Source organism: Leptonotus elevatus, chromosome 18 (genome assembly GCF_054856555.1).
Source record: "Leptonotus elevatus isolate MCC_2025b chromosome 18, RoL_Lele_1.0, whole genome shotgun sequence".
In the NCBI taxonomy this organism is placed as follows: domain Eukaryota; kingdom Metazoa; phylum Chordata; class Actinopteri; order Syngnathiformes; family Syngnathidae; genus Leptonotus; species Leptonotus elevatus.
In genome coordinates this window covers 12,276,605-12,292,993 of record NC_141256.1, presented here as the reverse complement: position 1 = coordinate 12,292,993, position 16,389 = coordinate 12,276,605, and the positions used below count along the sequence as shown (strand labels likewise).

The 16,389-nt window shown below is 40.1% G+C and overlaps 1 protein-coding gene across 2 annotated transcripts; it reads right to left on the bottom strand.

Annotated features, from left to right (window-relative positions):
* Positions 1 to 1,967: 1,967 nt before the first annotated feature.
* mideasa (mitotic deacetylase associated SANT domain protein a) lies at positions 1,968 to 15,339 on the bottom strand. 2 transcript variants are annotated; one of them, XM_086061688.1, is made up of 13 exons: positions 14,783 to 15,339; positions 12,975 to 14,422; positions 9,605 to 9,820; positions 8,271 to 8,613; positions 7,100 to 7,166; positions 6,873 to 7,015; positions 6,647 to 6,750; positions 5,817 to 5,892; positions 5,446 to 5,534; positions 5,232 to 5,375; positions 4,094 to 4,210; positions 3,597 to 3,763; positions 1,968 to 2,912 (listed from the first exon to the last, which is right to left on the bottom strand). In XM_086061688.1, exons 2-13 carry the CDS (start codon positions 14,265 to 14,267, stop codon positions 2,651 to 2,653), a joined length of 3,021 nt encoding a protein of 1,006 aa, XP_085917814.1. In that variant the 5' UTR covers positions 14,268 to 14,422; positions 14,783 to 15,339; the 3' UTR covers positions 1,968 to 2,650. The 2 variants fall into 2 exon arrangements, with proteins under 2 accessions (XP_085917814.1, XP_085917815.1); XM_086061689.1 differs by having other exon boundaries at positions 9,626 to 9,820.
* Between the last annotated feature and the right edge of the window lie 1,050 nt (positions 15,340 to 16,389).

Below are 16,389 nucleotides of genomic sequence, written 5' to 3'. Positions count from 1 at the left end.
TTAATGTAAAAAAAAAGAAAAAGAAAGAAGTCATAATCACTTCAAAAAACCTAGTAAAGTTTTTCACTTAGAAATTCTAAGAGTAAAATTTACACTTGGAAGAGAGTAAAATATTATTATTATAATGTTACTCAAAGTATTTGTACTGTGTACGAGAGAATTGGCCTATCCCATAACTAAAACCTAGTTTGTTTGTTTTTTTGACTCAGAAATTCTATTTCAATTTTAGAGGGAAATTTTGTGAGTACATTTTATTAGTTTATTTAAAAAAAAAAATGTTTTATACAGTACAAACTGGCGACCTTCAACTTAAGACGACCACTCTACCACTTGAGCTATGCCACTCCGACTGTTTGCTACTATCCAAAGAGAGACCAAAAACATTCCCTGGTACACACAAAGTACTTTGATTAAAATTTACTCTCTTCCAAGTGTAAATAATAAACCCAATAAACTGCATTGTATTGAATTTTTTTTTTTTTTAAAGCATAATGTCTCCTTTAAACGTCCGTGTTCCAGTAAATCGAAGAGAGAGGCAAATCTTCGAAAAACGTGTCAGCATCAGTCAGCTCAGAGATGGATGCAATCGAAGACGGGCTATTTGAACAAGCCTGCGAGAGGAACGCTTGCTGACCGTGGCTAAAACTCTGACAGGAGAGGCGGGGTGTGGAGGGTTTTAATTCCATTAAGTTAGCCGGCAAATGAGGATAGCGTCTGTCTTTTTAAAATGCACGCCGTCGACATGATGGACCGATAAGCAATCAAGCGATAGGTGTCACCGGTCAAGGGGTCAAGCAGGGGGGAGTGTCGAGAGGTGCGGATGACATTGAAATTGAGCTTTAGTGCTTTGTCACTTATATGGCTTCCAAAGTCATTACAAGGAGTGATTGGGACCCACGTCAAGGACACGTGGTTGCTGCATTTGGCATGTGAACCCATTATAGAAACTAATACTACAAAAATACGGATGCAAATGTCACGGTCCAACTTGTCAGTGATGAGTCTGAGACAGGAAGAGGACCACTTGATCCTCTCTGATCCACAAGCCTTAAATGGATCTCATCTCCCCAGGGCGGCAGGTTATACTTTACTGGGCATGCTCTTTAACGACTGTCATGGCCTTAAGGATGAGTGCGGAGACTGGATTAAAGGGTAGACAGCGCCCCTAAGTGGACACACTATAGCAATTTGTGCAATTTTGACGACCCTTCCATTTATCGCTACCGCTGGAGAATAACGTAATTTGCTGACATCTGATGGCCAAAAGGTGAAATGCAGTTTGACTGTCATTCATAATAAGAAATGTGCAGATTAAATTTATCCAGAGGGAATAGTCTCAACTATGAGTAGGAATTATTTGAGGTGTTGATTTTTATTTAGACTTTTTTAAAATATTTTTTTAAATGTTGATTCTAAAAACGAATTTCAATTTTTTTTTTTATCAAGAGTTCATGCTAAAAAAAAATCCTAAATGCTACATTTTAATGCAATTTAAATACAGTTGATGCAAGCATCCTAAAAAAAATTATTGTACTTAAAGGTGTTGACGTATTATGAAATTCAAACAAAATAAAAACAGACATTGTTTTGTATCTTTAATTAAATATCAGGCGTACCAATTTTTATATTGCATTCAAAATTAAATGAATATAGTGATGTTCCTAAAGCCAGATTATACAATACGGAAATAAAATCTAATTTTGGAAAAATGACATTCATTTTGACAGCTCTAATGAAAAAAATAAAAATATATACAAAAAAATTGAGTTGAACTACATACAAGGTTTATATCTTATGGTCACAAATCTAAAAGATAAATTATTATTATTATTAATTATTGTTAAAATAAGCTATTTAATGAATATTTCCATTTTCTAACCTCTTCTTCAAATGATCTGGCCAACCTGTCCATTTTAAAAATCAAATGCACAAATTTGCCCACCACTGACAATTACCAAAAAAACACATTGATTGTTCAACACTTATTGTTTTTATTTTCAATTCACAAGTTATATTGCATCTGATAGGATACACTTTTTTTTATATTACCAAAATTGATGAAAAATTGCATAAATACGGCAAACTTTATATATATTTTTTGTTTTTGTTTTTACATATTACTTTTAAAGGTTATTTAGTTGTAAAAAAGTGTACAACCAAACTTAAAATAGAATCAGCAACATTTAACGCAGCATTTTCAAACTCTGCAAAATCGTTTTGAAAACGAGCCATGGGCTCCTTTAAATTAAAAAGGAACCATAAACATATTTTTTGTTCTGTGTAAATTACAGACAACCTGATCATGAATACCAAACAACCCAGGGAAAGTCCCTATACTGGAAATGCCGAGTTTGGGACAAAAAAAATTATTAAATAAAGGATTTACAGTACTGTAAAAAGGCAACATTGGCAAAAGCGTACTGTAGAAGTGCATTTAGACAAAAATAAAGTCATTTGTAATATTTTAAACGATACAAATGTGTGAAAATATGGAGTGGTTGATGAATACGAACAGTCTTTTATCAGCCAGGAGAGGAGTGCAAGTGCTCCGCAGGAAGACTTGAAAAATTTCTCTTGTGCTTATTCCACTCTTATTGATCATTTTTTTGTCCGACCCGTTGAATCTGCTGTTTCGCCGCAAATTTCCGCCTCAGTGCCAATCTTCGTCGTTGTCGTCCTCCTCCCCCTCCGACGAGTCCTCCTGGCTGCTCGGCTCCCCCTGGTTCTCCGATCCGTTCCCGCCTTGGTGGGACGCCGCCGCCGCTATGGCTAACAATGCCTCCTTGCGGGCTTGGGCGGCGGCGGCCGCCGCCTGCTCTTCCGCCGCCCTCTGGCGCAGAGCGGCGGCTTTCTTCTCTTGCTCGGCGTGGCTCTTCATGTGGGCGCTGCGGCTCTTGACTTTGTGAAACACCCTGATGCACACATTAACAATGGTCAGGACAGGGTACAGTTTTAATAAATACATTTGAAGAAGCAACGCGTATCACGGTGTGTTAAAATAAAATTTTCTTTCAATTATTATTATTTTTTTAACTCATTCACTGCCATTGACGGCTATAGACGTCAAAAATTCATTTGAACTATTTCTATTCGTTTTCCCCCCACTTTTGTTAACAAGAGTATAAAAACCTAGAAATTTAGTTTTATTGTACATTTAGAACAGATATAAAATGTGTGATTAATCGTGAGTTAACTAGTAGTCATGCGATTAATTACGATTACAAATTTTAATCGCCTGACGCACCTAATTTTTAACATTTTTTCTTTTTTTTTAATAATAAAAAATAACTAGTGAAGTCATGCAATTAATTAAAATTAAAAATTGTAATTGGCTGATGCCTCAAAATTTTAATAATCTTTCTTCTTTTTAAAAAGAAAAAGAAAAGAAATTAACAAAAAATAAAACATTTTAAACTAATAGAAATAGTTTATAGCCGTGAATGGCAGTGAACGAGTTAATATTTGTGTGAATAAACAGCATTTTTCTCCTTGAAGATTTATTTTTTATTTTTTTCAAAATAGAGAATATTTGCTTCATAACAAAGTCAACACAAAAATCTAACGAAATGGACTTTCCGTGACAACTTTGGTCGTACCTGCCACATTTCTTGCATGGAAATTCTGCGTCAGGATCTTGCGCGGGCTTCGCTGGCACTTTGGTCTTCTTTGCTGCCGCTTCGCTTCGAGGCCTGTGCGGCGCCGATGTGTGGGCAGCATCCTTGACAACGTTCTCTGCCTCTTTAGCCACCGGCGCAGTGCCCGCCTGGAGAACAAATTTTGTCATTGCACAGAAGCATACATTTTCTTTACAGTAATAGGTTGTGCCCCAACCGGTCTGGTATTCTGATTAATATTGCATATTATGAGTAAAGTAGCAAAATCCACCTGTTCTTATCCATGCCCGGGGCGGCCATTTTGTCATTTGTTGTCGATTGAAAATGACATCGAGGTTGCTTAGGTAATGACCAATCACATCTGACCTGTTTTCTGAGGCTGAGCCCCGCGATGTCCTTTTTTAGTCAACGGGAAGTGACAAAATGGCCGCCCCCTGACCTGGATAAAAAAAACTTTTGGATTTTGTCCCAACACTCACATAGTCATGAGCCTGCAGTGAGTGAGCCACCATGGCTTGTTGATTGCCCTCCTGCTGAAAAGGAAGCTCCTTCTTGTCCTCCGTGTGTATTTGGGTTGAATTAGACTGTTGGGAACTCTAAGGAATCACAAAGTAGGTTAACAACTTGGGCCATGTCTCATTTTCAGACCAGAGGTTATTCATATTACACATTAGGCAATGGACAATTTCTGAAATGTTTTCCATATTTGAAGCTTTACATGGGAATTATGCAAGTTTATGCAAATTAAGGGAATTTGAGGGTTATTGAAAGATAATGGAAAGAAAAAAAAAAGTCATAAGCAGACATGTGTGCAAGGGCATTACAGTAAAGTACAGTAAGTAAATGACTTACTCCATACGCCTCTAAAAAGGTGAAATGGCTTATTTAGCCAATGAAAATCACTATTTGTAAATATCCTAGGTACCATGCATGGTATTTTGTCTCACAATAGGCAACGTTTGTTTCTTATGCATTGGTTTGCTTTTTTTTTATGAGAGTCTGCAACTTGTCTTTGTTCCTGATCTGTATCTAAAACCTTAAGACAGCATAAACAATAAGTTACCAAAACAAAAGTACAATTTTGACCAGTGGGCACTGTGCATTACGGGTAGCGTACCACTAGATGGCGCTGATTTTCTTTCTTCCCACTATTCCCAAGTTTTACTTCAGCCTAGCAACAAGTTACTTTTTGTTTTTGGTTATTAATTTTGTAATCCGCATGATTTTAGTTGTTGTTATTTGCAAAATTGATAGCATTTCCATTGAAAAATGAAAAAGAAAATACAAAAAAAAATATTAAGTGATTTTTTTTAAGTTATCAATTTTGTAATCCACATTTTTTTGTTCTTTGCAAAATTGCTAGCATTCCCTTTGGAAACATTTTTGAAATACAAACATTTATTTCCTCAAATGATGGCCCTAATTTACTCGAAGTGAGTGATGTTTATTAGGGCCCAAGCTTCTAGATTTTCTAAATAAAGACAACCATTAACACACACACACATTCACATCTACGGACAATTTAGTCTTCGGTGAACCTCACATGCGAGTATTTTGAATACCTGTGTGCACAGCATACATTTGAGCAAAGATTTAAAATCCAGAGCAGTTTTCTACCTTGACGTCCACCACGGCTTCTGTGTGTTTATCCAAAGGTGAGTTTGAAGGGCCGTAGGTTAAAATCCCACTGCGGGCGATTTTCACCTGCTTTTTGTACGTGTAGTAGAACTCGACGCATTGAGCCACCGTCTTCGTCTGCACCTGGAATGGAAACCGACATCCAATTCAATTATCAGTGAGAAAAAAAAATGGCATCTTAAGGCGTACCTACCAGTTTCTGCACCAAGATGAAGTCCTTAATGTAGGCAGAGATGCCTTTGTTGAAGTAATGCTTCTCTTCGGCGCTCCACCGGTCGGAGCCTGCGAGGAAAATCGCGTGGCGAAGTGGCATGAAAGCGTCATTGGACGAACGAGGGTACAAAAGATTCCAGCCTTATTTTGGTAGTTATGGGCGTGGTTAAATGTTGCCAAAGTTGAAGTGAAACTAAAAGCTTGCAACGTCGGCTCGTGTTTTAGAATCATCACATATGGATTTCGATCGCTGTTGCGCAATTACAATGTATCAGATGACTGTCGTCTGGTTCGCCTTCCATGAATTAATCATACATATAAGATGAATTGATTGTGTAAAATTGACCTCACCTGAGTAGTGATAACCTGCCAGGTGATGGCCTTTAGGGAAGATTGGCTCCTGATGCATTAAGCGTCTGAGGGTCTCCTATTCAAAAAAATAAATAAAAAATTACATAAAATCAAACACAAACTACAAGATATTTGTATGTTAAGTAGATATGCATGGTTTTAGATGACCATACTGCAGCCCACTAATTGGTCCTCTAATTGTTTCTGAGAGAAAGTAATAGTATTTGATAAAAAAAATAAGCTAAAAATGGCATCTTCGATACCTTGCTATAAGGTTTTCCATCGGCCCAATATGTGGTATCGGTACTCGCCCATCACTACTCAATACATTAGAATACCATGAAAAGTTACTTGTATTGCGCCAAACACTTCATGTTTTCTTTTATTCAATTTTTTTTTATTATCATAGCTTACAGGTAATAAAATCCCACCTTCACCATCTCAAAATATTTAAATATAACATCAAATGATTTTTTTTTTAATATAGAAAAGTATTTTCCTGCATTTAATGAATCTGTACGAGTTTCACTTCTTTTTTTTTATTGTGCTAGAAGAAGAAAAAAATCTACCATAATTTATCATATAAAAAAATATAATAATAATAATAATAATAATAATAATTTATCGAAATGCACATGTTTAACACATCTTCTACAGCAAAGACTTGAATTAAAATAAATATAATTGGACAGATTTTGCAACATTTTCAGTATCATGCAATATATTGTGTCTGAATTTTCACCGTTTTTCGTGACCATTTGTGCTTTTCTAATAACGAGGAGCGCTGAATAGATACAACTGATAAATGGCTGCAGCGATAATGTACTCACGATGAAATCTCCTCCACTTTCATGTAAACAATGCAGCGCCAGCTCCTGGTTGGTTCCTCCTCCGCTCAGCACACTGGAACAAGCCATGCTCATCAGATTCTCCACTAGAAAAGACAACGTGAGGAGGAGGAGGATTAGTGAGTGGGCAGATGGTGAACCAGTAACAAGTAAAAAAATAAATAAAATAAAATAAAATTAACATTTGGATGAAGGCAAGGCAACTAACCAATATCCGGTTCTGTGTGTTTAAGCTGGCCGTCATGCAAAGGAAGCCAAACCAGGTCGGCCTTGTGCAGGTCCAAGTGAGCCAGGGACTGGTGTCGCAAGTCAGGAATCTCCGCTTGGTGCTGCTGCCCGATGTTGATGCGCCTGCACACAAACGGAAGCGGTGGGTGAGATGCTGGCGCCGGGGTCGGTTGGCCTCAAGGTTTCGCTCGTGAAAATGCAGCTTACGGCTCGAGGCTAACGGGCGTGGCGTCGGTGATCAAGGGCAGAACCGGCGGTGTGATGTCTGAACTTGCTGGAACAAAAAACACAAAACAAAATCAAATATGTGGTGAAGGGATGTTGAAGGGTTTATTTGATATCCAGCTTGAGGCCCATGTACTAGTGCAGTGTTGCCTTGAGATACAAGTGACTCAATAATTTGGCCATTTTACCTTCTTTCATTTTACCTTTTTTTTTTTATACAAATGAACCCAAAGCGGCTTTAAGCTGTTTAATGTCACTCCCAGTTGAAATTGGCTGTCAAAACCAAAAATCAAGACGAAGAGAATTAATTGTGTACTGTATAACTTTGCTGCTAGCCGAATGCTAACAAGTAACAGGAAACGCTACAGACAGGCTAACAAATAGTTATAATCATTTGTGTCCCTGTTATAATGAATATTTGAATGCAAACAGTGCAACAACTCATGTAGACGGACAAAATAATTCTCGCAGACATATGTTCTTTATCCTCTGCAAAGAATGACTATTATTACGCCACAATGTCAGCTAAAGTAAAGCTGAAAATCTGTTTAATTTCTTCAAATTTCATTAGAACACAACTGTACGTTTTTGTAGGTAACAATAGTGTGCTATTTTTCTTGTTAAAAACATATTACAATCCGTTTCTTTAAGGGGGTGAACTACTGACATTTAAGTTCATTCAGTTCAAGAAGATTTGAGATAATAGTGTAGCCAACACTTTATGCTCTTTGTCCAATTCAGCTCACTAGGGCACATTAGTAATAATAATAATAATAATGTTTTTTATTTATTAAAAATAATAATAATAATAAAAATACAGTTTTTATTTCCACTAATGTGTCACTTTTTACCTCCTGTTATGAAATTACTACAAAACTACTGTGCTGTACTACAACACTACTAGGCACTAATGGGCATGTGGACCCTACTAGTAGCACCAAAATGCCTATAAATTGTTCTGCCTCACTAGTAACATGTAGCCTATTACTTAATGTGTACAGAAATGTCATCAATCAGTGGAACGAAATCACTAGTGCACCAGAGTCGTTTTACTAAATTGTCGTACTAGTGAGGTCAAAGCACATACTCGTAAATGGGCGTTAAAGATGAACATCGATGCTCAAATGCAAGACTGGATGGAAGGAGGACTTACTGGAGCGCAGGAGGCTTCTGGTGGCCGTCTTGGGCGTCGCAAGCGGCGGGAGGATTTGGTTGCTGGTGGCGAAACTTGTGAGGAAAGTGGAGAAGTAGAGTCCCGAGCCTTCTCGCACGGGAGATAGGATGGGCGGGGGCGTGTAGGGAGGAAAGGCGAGCGGGTTGTCCGGCAGCCGGACGGGGGAGCGCAGGTTACTCTGGTAGGCGGAGATGCTGGAGTAAACGGACGCCGGGATCAACGTGGAAGGTCTGGGTGGAGGGATGATGAGAGGGTCGGGTCGGGGTTTGCGCCTTTGTTTGGTTTTTCCATCCTCATCCAGTCCGGGATCATTCTCTCCGTCCTAGATTGAGGAGGAAGAAAAGAGAAGTGGTTAGGATCTGGTCTAAAAATCCATACTTTGGTATCACAGGTACTGTGATTATTGAGGAAAAACAATTATTATGCGTAACGGTGCTGTGTTTGCAAGTTCCCGATGTTGTGAGAGTACCCTGAATGCAACCTGTTGCTAGCGTAGAAAGTGTTTGATGTTATGTACAATTTGCCGTCACTTTGCGTCCTTTAATCTTTTTAAAAGACACTCCAGTCGGAGTTCACTGTAAAACTAAACAAACATCAAAAATAATTACACTCATTGCTCATTAATACAAGAGATGTTTAGTTTTAAAAACATCACCTGTGCTAATGCTAAAGTAAAATCCGACTGGCATGCTAACGGGACAGTAGCATCGACCTACTGGAGTCATATCCCTCAAAATAACCAATAGTCACACGCAAATACTGTTAAAACCAACAAACACACACAGAGTTAGCATAACAATATTCAAAGGTGCATCAGAATTTGCAAATAAAGTTACATTAATAAAGCTCAAGCTAAATTATTTCTACTCTTCTCATCGTGTGTATGCCATGGCACCACACTGCCCCTAAGAGGCCAACATGCGCACTACAGGAAGAGTCTGTATTTATTTGTATTGATTGTTTGTTTTACTTTTTTTGGGGGGGGGGGGGCTACTATTTTAGTATATTCTTATTTCACTTGTTAATGTCTACTATTGCAATTTTTTTTGTTCCTTGAATTTGTATTTACGGTTCAGATTTCAAGGATTCAAATTTCATTAACACACATTTCCATCTGCTATGGCATGAAATATGATAGCTGAAGGTTAGACCAGTAAATATCTACTTTTAAAATTAAATTAATTAAGTAAAAAAATAAATATTCACTGATTCATTGGAGGAAAAAAAAAAGTGTTGTTAGCCATTCAAATAAGAATGTGAAATCTGTGACATTACATCCTGCTAAGCTAAAGGTTCACCCTCCAAGAAGCAACCTGCTCAAAGTTGTCTGTCACCGAGTTTCGGAGAGATCTGCGACGAGCCACGATGACGGACGGTTTGCAGTCGGACGCCGCCGAGGGCCGCTCGGCCTGGCCCGCTCGTCCGTGCGCCGACGCGCCGTGACCGGCGACTGGAGTCCTGTGCACTGGCACCGACACCGGCATGATTAAAGGGACCATGTTGGCGTGTTTGCCTCGAGGACCGTCTCCCTGTGGCGGAACAAGAGCAAAGGTTTTACAGACGACACTCACTCAATTTAATCCATCTATTCGCAAATGTACTTTTGTTTTAAAAATCCAAACACAAAAAACATTTGTTCAAATGATACGCTCTTTTTGTATAATGAAATGGTCATATTAAATAACATTATTTTAATAGCAAATCATTATGCTGAGGAATATATTTTCAGTAAGTAAAAAAAATGTCCAAATATAAGCTCCTCCTACTGACATCTCAAGTACTTCTGATATATAATTTTTTATTTTACACAATGACAAATGTTAACAAAACCTCTTTCTGACACAGACTAGCCAACGTGTCAAACTGCCGCAGTATAGCGCCAACTACTGCCTAGGAGGACTTACGCGATGTTTTTTTTTTGTCGTATCAGTTGCTTGTGTCGGCAGCCTCCACAAGTATTCAATACCTTAAAATAAGGCCAGTTTCAGCCCATATGAGTCAATTCCTATATAAATATATTATGCAACTGAAACTGAATTGGAGGATTTGATGAATTGGAGGATTTGTTTTTGATGACCGTGGACCCATGTGAGGAATTTGCGGTTAAGAAAATAGATGGATGTTTTTGATGCATGCACTGTAATACAATCGAACTTTTTTTTTTTTTTAAAAAGCAAAAAATAATAAATAAATAAAAACTTGTGCATTTTATTAAATAACTGCTACGTGCTTGTCTGCTCAATCATTAATTATTTACTTTCTAATTTATTCATTTTTTAATCAAAAGAAAGGCGGATGACAAATAAAATTATTAAATTGAATATCCAACAACATACTAGAAAGCTATAAATTCCGCATTTTCCTGCACATCTACAAATCCAATTTCCCCCCCAGGGATTTCACAGTTTTCAGATTTGTGGTTGCGGTAATAAAGTTCTGCCAAGTTTAGGACTGGAGTGAATACTTCCGTTTCAGCTTTGTGGCAGATTCAAAAGCGTGCCTTTTGGCCTGCCACACACAAACTAAAACGGCAGAGAACAATCACAAATCTGCAAACCAGGCGACTAAGCCTCACACAAACAACTAACTAGCTTTAGCGGAAAAAATGTGTTCATATCAGGAAACGTTTTGAGGAACTAAATATGTACGTACTGGACTATTTTTTCCCCGACCCACAAACATCACATTTTTGATTCGCAGTTACACCAACATTGCACCACTTGCAAATCAGATTTCTAATTGCGGCAAAACTAGTGGCTGCCGGTCATATACTCATGGAAAATAGTTGCAAAACCCACACACGCTTTTCAACTGTTTTTTTTTTCCATCGTTCGGTGTGCCTAGATAAGATTAGAACAGCAACTGCGGGTTGTGCCTGGCAATGAGAAAGCATTTTGGTGTTCTAGGCAACGAGGGAGCGCAACTGTTCAGCTTGGCAGCCCGGCCTGGTCCGGCCCCTCCCTTGAAGTTCTCAATGACTGAGCGAGAGCCTGAGGAATGTGGAGGTGTGCAGACATGCAGTTGCCACCGCACACTTGTGTGTGCAACAGCACAATGACTTGCACTCCCCATAAATCGGAATACCTGCATCCAGTCCATGTCAGCGCAGTTAGTTATTATTGCGGCGAGTTAGGGAAGCTGCGAGGGAGAAAATATACGAGCGGGTGTTCTGCTAGCAATGGCAACACATACTATAGTTTTGGTATTTTCATTTTTAGCTCGTTTTTATTTCGTTTTGAATTTTTCTTTTTGGAAATGTCGTTAGTTTGAATTCGTTTTCAGGGTGGCTCTGTTAGTTTCAGTATTAGTTTTCGTTTTTTTTTAATGTGTATTACTTGTGCGCAGAGGTGGCAAATCCAGGTCCAGAAAGTCAAAACTCTGCCACAGTTTGGCTTTAGCCATTGATGCTAGCTAGCTCGCTCCCTAGCAGGTAAATGAGCACCATCGGAGCTAGCCAGGGAGCTAGCTAGCTCGCTAGCTAGCACCTGAGGCTAAAGCCAAACTGTGACAGGGTTTTTACTTTCTGGATCTGGATTTGCCACCTCTGCTTGTGCGCAATATTTAATAAACACTATGGTAAAATTTAAAAAGTAACTAATTTCTTACCTAGCGTTGCATTTCGTTGTCGCCTCGGAGCAGCGTCACCTGAAGGTGCTTTTCTATTGGCTGCGTCACTTTTGTTTGACACTTTTTACCATTAATTTCATGCACTTTTAACTAAAAATGATGTTATTGGGATATATAGCGCTTCCTTTAAAAATGATCTTTCATTGTTTTTCCAAAACTACTAGTTTGGTGTGATTGAGTACGGTAATGGTACTGGCATCAGTCTGAAAAAGTGCTATCGAGCAATCTCTAATATTTATCATATGTAGTAATATAGTGATAGAGCTCTTGTATTGGATGTCATTAGACCGCCTTTGTACATAATGTGGTTAGTTTTTGCACGAACACTATCATAGCTGCTTTTCGACACGAGTGCTTGGAGAAGCCTCTTATGCACGTAGACAGGAGACTGCAAAAGTCAAGAGTAAACAAAGCCAAGAAAGTGATGTTGAAAGAGCTGGAGGAAGTTCGACAGTGAAATGGGGAGTTCTTCCTCTTTAAAAGTGCAGCTTGCCTTTTGTCATAATAACTGCATTTCGGGCAAACTTACAATTTGAAAAGCTGTGAATTAACAAGACGATGTGATAATGGATTTTTTAACTCAAAAGTATCCTTTACAATATATGTTGTAAGTGTCTTTACTCATCTAAACATGGCATTCTGATAACTATTTGTTTGTCAAATATAAAAACAATTTTATACCCACGTCAGAGGGCGGCCATTTTGCCACTTGCTGTCCACTGAAAATGACTTTACAGTTGCTCAGGTAACAACTAATCATGGCTCGTCTGTTTTCAGAGTCATGTGACAGTCATGTGACACTCACAAGCTGAGCTGTGATTGGTCGTTAGTCCTAAGCAGCTGTGATGTCATTTTCAGTTGACAGCAAGTGGCAAAATGGCCGACCCCCGAGTAGCATACAAACGGGTGGATTTTGCTGCTTCATTCATATTCCACAAACATTATATTAATCAGAATGCCATGTTTAGACCAGTTGGGCATATAACATATTATTGTAAAGACATTTTTGTAATGTGTAAATAAAGCAAGAGTAAGAGTAAATAGTATTTTTTGAACCTCAGTTTTGCCAGCAGACAGCGATTCAGGCATGGAGGGCATCTCCGACGCCTTCTGGGCGAGCGTCTCCAAGTTGATCTCCTTGGACGCTCTCCTTTTCCTCCGGGTGCTCTGTATGACTCCCCCCGTGGCGGCGGGGGCGTCCCCTGTTCTGGCAACCTGCGCCACAGATACTCCATTTTGCGAGGTTTCTTTCGGCCACACGTTGGCCGGAGGCGGCGCAGACGGGGACTGCCCGTCTCTAGAAAGGCGTCGCGAGCGTCTCGGGGCAGCCGGCATCGCGTCGGAAGGTTCCGAGGGGTACGGATCAGGTTGGACTTCCTTCGGCGACTCGGCTATTGGCGCCGTTTCGGGCGGACAGGGTTCTGACGGCTGATATGTGACGAAATTCAAAGGCTGTGGGTCTGGCTGGGGGATGTTTTGTGCTTGCTGCTGCATTTTGTGCATTTGTTGTTGTCGCTCGTGTAGCTGCTGCTGTTGTTGTTGTTGTTGTTGGTGATGGTGATATTGTTGCTGCAGCTGCATTTGTTGCTGTTGTATTTGTTGCTGCTGCTGCTGCTGCTGTTGAAGTTGCTGCTGCAGCTGTAGTTGGTGCTGTTTCTGCAACTGCTGCTGTTGTAACTGCTGCTGCTGCATGCGGTGAAGCAGCTGCTGCTGCTGCTGTTGCGTTTTAGGCTGCTCTCCATAGCCCTGCATTCCCTTGTTGCCCGGGAAAACCGAGTAGTACCCCTGCGGGAACTGCTGCTTGTTGAAAGTCGCCTGGAAGGGCTGCAGCATGGAGCCCTGCACGTTGTGAGGCGGCACGTGGGCCGCGCCCTGCAGCTCCACGCCTTTGTGCTGATACGCTTGCAGCTGGGCCTGCTGCATGGCGTGCTGCTCCCACTCCAGTCCCCTGCCTTGCGCCGGAGCACGCGGGGCATCCCGGTAAACCTGCTGCTGGTTTTCGCTGCCCATCTTGTGGAACGCCACCTGACCCCGGGCGTTCACGCCGCCCACGTAAGTTCCAAAGTTCTGGCTCCACCCGGGCACAGCTTCCTGAGGCCAGCCGGGAGCTTGCAAGGAGTCTTGCACCCACTTCACCGGAGCCACCTGTTGATAGGGCGGTAGAACCTGAGGGCCTTTCTCTGGGTTGTACACGCCGGAGCTGCCGGCGGAGTCGCCCTGGATCGACTCCAAAGACGGAGCGCCCAGTCCGTAATAAACCTCGCCTGAATGCTGCAAAGGCTCTTTCATGGCCGCCACTGCCCGATGCTTGCTGCTCTTATCAGCGCTCATTTGAGGAGGAAGACTCATGGCGAGAAGATCTTGGCGTCCGGGTTTCGTAGTATGCGTTTACTTCCTGCGCTTTGCACACAGCTGGCATGTGGAAGGAAATATCAATCCGAAAGGAAATGCAGAATCTCAGCTGAAGTTTGGAGCCTGTTCACATCCTCTTCAGGGTGCAGCACCTTTAAAAAAAATAATAAGAATACTTTGTTTACCTCTGGGGAAAGCTTTAAGTAAATATGAAAATGGAGGCTCAGGCATAAAGGTCAAAGGGCATGCAGGCTTAAAAGTCAACAATCAAAATAATGTCATGTTTATGTCCGACTAAAAGGGGCATTTGGATTCAGTCAGCAGCAACAAGGAGGCCTTTGGACAGCATAGCTATTTGGCCTAACTAGAAATACAGGAAATGAAGGTGATCGTGCAATCGAGCAATCGAGCTTATAGCCGCTGTTGGCTGTTGAAAAAGCAGCAATAAGGAAGCATTGGAAGCACTGGGGGCGATTATGCAACCCACAAGCCACTATGCAAAAACGTAATACCTTATGAATGACACAGTTGCTTTTCCATGGCCGGCCCCGAAGAGTCCCTTTGCTCGCGATCAAAGTCATGCAGATCCATGAAGGGATTGTGCGCCATAAATGTCATAACTCTCTCTTAACTTTCACTCCCGAGTTTCCAAGCGCGCAAATATGGCGAACAGGCGAGTTTACACGGGTGTAATCACCGAAACTGGACTGCTGCAACCGCTCGTTCACGCCGTAGTTACAATGTTCCACATTGTATCCGCCAAATCGTTGCCTTTCCTGGAAAACACGTCCGCAACTTTTCTCTCCTTCGCTCGGCCGACTTTAGTCTCTCGCAGCGACAGCGTGTGGAAACGCTGCGATTTCCGCACGTCGGAAGGTCGCGCGGTAAAAGTGCGCCGTGGTTAAAAAGTCGCGCAACATAGCGCATGAAAACAAACAGTTGGAAAAGTATGCAAACGGACAGAAAGTGGTGCAAAAAAGAAAAGGAAAAAAAATGCACCGAACGCAGCAGAGCCACAGCGCCTCACCCACAAACAGATCAGAGCTTATCCTGTTTTCCAACCTGCTGCCTTGGCCCCGCCCACCACTGCATCCGTGTATGCTCGTTTTGGTGACCCGCTCAGCCCGGGGCGGGCGGAGACGTATCGATATTTCGGTCGAGTGCAAGTAGAGTTACCCAACATTTATCGAGCCAATACACCCATTTTACAGCGAAGTCTCACGAAAAGTATAAATACGGAAACATTATAGAATTTCGTCACAATTTACTCACAAATTGACTTCATCAGTCAAATCTTTGCACAATTTAGTTAATTTGGTCAATTAAGTTAATTTTACTTCATGCTATCTAGTGGAAGATTGTTCATGTATCTGGCATGGCTAGATGAACAAAGACATTTGTAATTAATGAATAATATTTTTTAGATGTAGTAATTGGATAATTTCATTTGACATTAAAATATGGTCCACGGGCGAAATGCTGTTATTTATTTCGAGCGATTACATCAGGGCTGTTTTTTCTTAGGAAAAAAAATGAAGATAGCAAAGATCACTTTGACATTCTTTAGCTTTAATCTATTTAAAATGCTTAAATCAATCAATCAATCAATCAGTATAGGTAAATATATGCAAAGTAATTGTAAATTAGGTTTAATTTTACATATGAAATAATTAATACATACATTTAGGAAGATTAATGTATTTCATTAAATAATTATTCAATTTATTGTAAGTAACGAATTAAAAATATTCCCCAAATTTCCAATGTTTTCATAAATTATTATATATTAATATTACATATCTATAGATTTATATTTGTCTTTTTAAATAATTAGTAAATTAATTATAATCAAGTGTTGTCAAATGTAATCAAATAACATGAGCTAAGTTGAAAGTCACAACAATAATGATATCTAAAATGAGTATTAATTTACGTACACAATCTTTTGTAACCTCATTTAGAATGGCCTGGCCCATCTATCTGTTTTAAAAATTAAAAGTGGGGCCCTCGAGCACAAAAGTTTGTTCACACTTGCAGTAGTTACCTCTTGTGTTTGTGTATTACATGTTTTCAATGTGGAGAGACAATGCTTTTTAATTACTAAGTGCTAAATATTATT